Genomic DNA, 1,092 nt, shown 5'->3' with positions numbered 1-1,092 from the left:
TGTGTGTGTGTGTGTGTGTGTGTGTGTTGGGCAAGGCTTTACAGATCACTTTTCACAGCAGATTCATTTTATGTTTACAGAACAGCCACACCGGAGCATTTAGCAATCCAATCTACGTGCCAAAAACATGAGCGTTTTTTTTTTAACGCACAACAGTAAAAGAACTTGATCCCTGGAATTAGCAGTCCGGCAGAAACAAGTCTGTGCCGCAAACACAAGACTCCTAAATTTAGCGAGGTGGGTTATAAAAGCAGATCCTGCCGTGGCTCAACTGTTGCTCGACTCTTTAATAAACATTTATTTAGATAAACAAGATCATCTTTACATTTCGGTGTCAGGTTACTGTGCTTTATTTTGATCTTTTTGTGCAACGCATTTGTCAAAACATCCCTTCAGCAATTCAATTTTTTGCTGTCACATTAAAAAGAAAACATGACTTCATGTTCAAAAGTTCCTCATGAGACATTTTTATGAGCGATTCACTGATTACCAGGTTTTTTTTCACAGCCAAGGGCAAGAACAAGGAGGGAGAGAGTGAAAACGGAGGGAGAAGGCAAACAAAAACAAAGGGCTGAGGGAAGACGGAGTTTGAACAGATCCAAGGATTACCTGAGGTAGAGCTGAGAGTCGGCTGACAGAATGGATCTGATCTTTATCAGGGTGTTCAGGCTGCACCATGCRTTGGCCACCTTGTCCTAGAAAACACACAACGCCATTGTGATCACACAAATTCAACAGGTCAAATTTACGCCGTTAAAAACACCCGATGTACAGAATTTGCTCTAAACAGATTTGTGGTAAACTTTCCTTTAGGATCGTAGATGAGAAATTTCAGAAATATCTAAGCTACATGTGCTTTTTGCGCTCGTTGAATTTGCACAATTACGATGGCATTTTTATAGCAACCTCAGCTTTTACCTGGTTGACCTGTGACCCAGAAGAGCTAGGCTTCACTGTGCGCATTTGTGATACATTTCTAACTACGAAATGGTCTATTGTGCTGACCCAACAGAATGAAACTAGATACTGTATAGCCGTAACATAATGACCCCCGCATGTAGAAATGCACCAGAACTCAGAAGTCTTTATTCC

The 1,092-nt window shown here is 41.1% G+C and overlaps 1 protein-coding gene across 1 annotated transcript in view; it reads right to left on the bottom strand.

Annotated features, from left to right (window-relative positions):
- The window catches only part of alg6 (ALG6 alpha-1,3-glucosyltransferase), a gene marked incomplete in the record, with an annotated part of 23,181 nt that overhangs the window by 13,479 nt on the left and 8,610 nt on the right, over positions 1 to 1,092 (bottom strand). The window contains 1 exon segment of the mRNA XM_014014283.1: positions 610 to 695. Coding sequence (XP_013869737.1) covers positions 610 to 695 — 86 coding nt within the window.

Source organism: Austrofundulus limnaeus, unplaced genomic scaffold (assembly GCF_001266775.1).
Source record: "Austrofundulus limnaeus strain Quisiro unplaced genomic scaffold, Austrofundulus_limnaeus-1.0 Scaffold113, whole genome shotgun sequence".
Classification (NCBI taxonomy): Eukaryota; Metazoa; Chordata; class Actinopteri; order Cyprinodontiformes; family Rivulidae; genus Austrofundulus; species Austrofundulus limnaeus.
The sequence above is the reverse complement of the archived record's forward strand: the minus strand, read 5'-3'. Positions and strand labels throughout refer to the sequence as shown.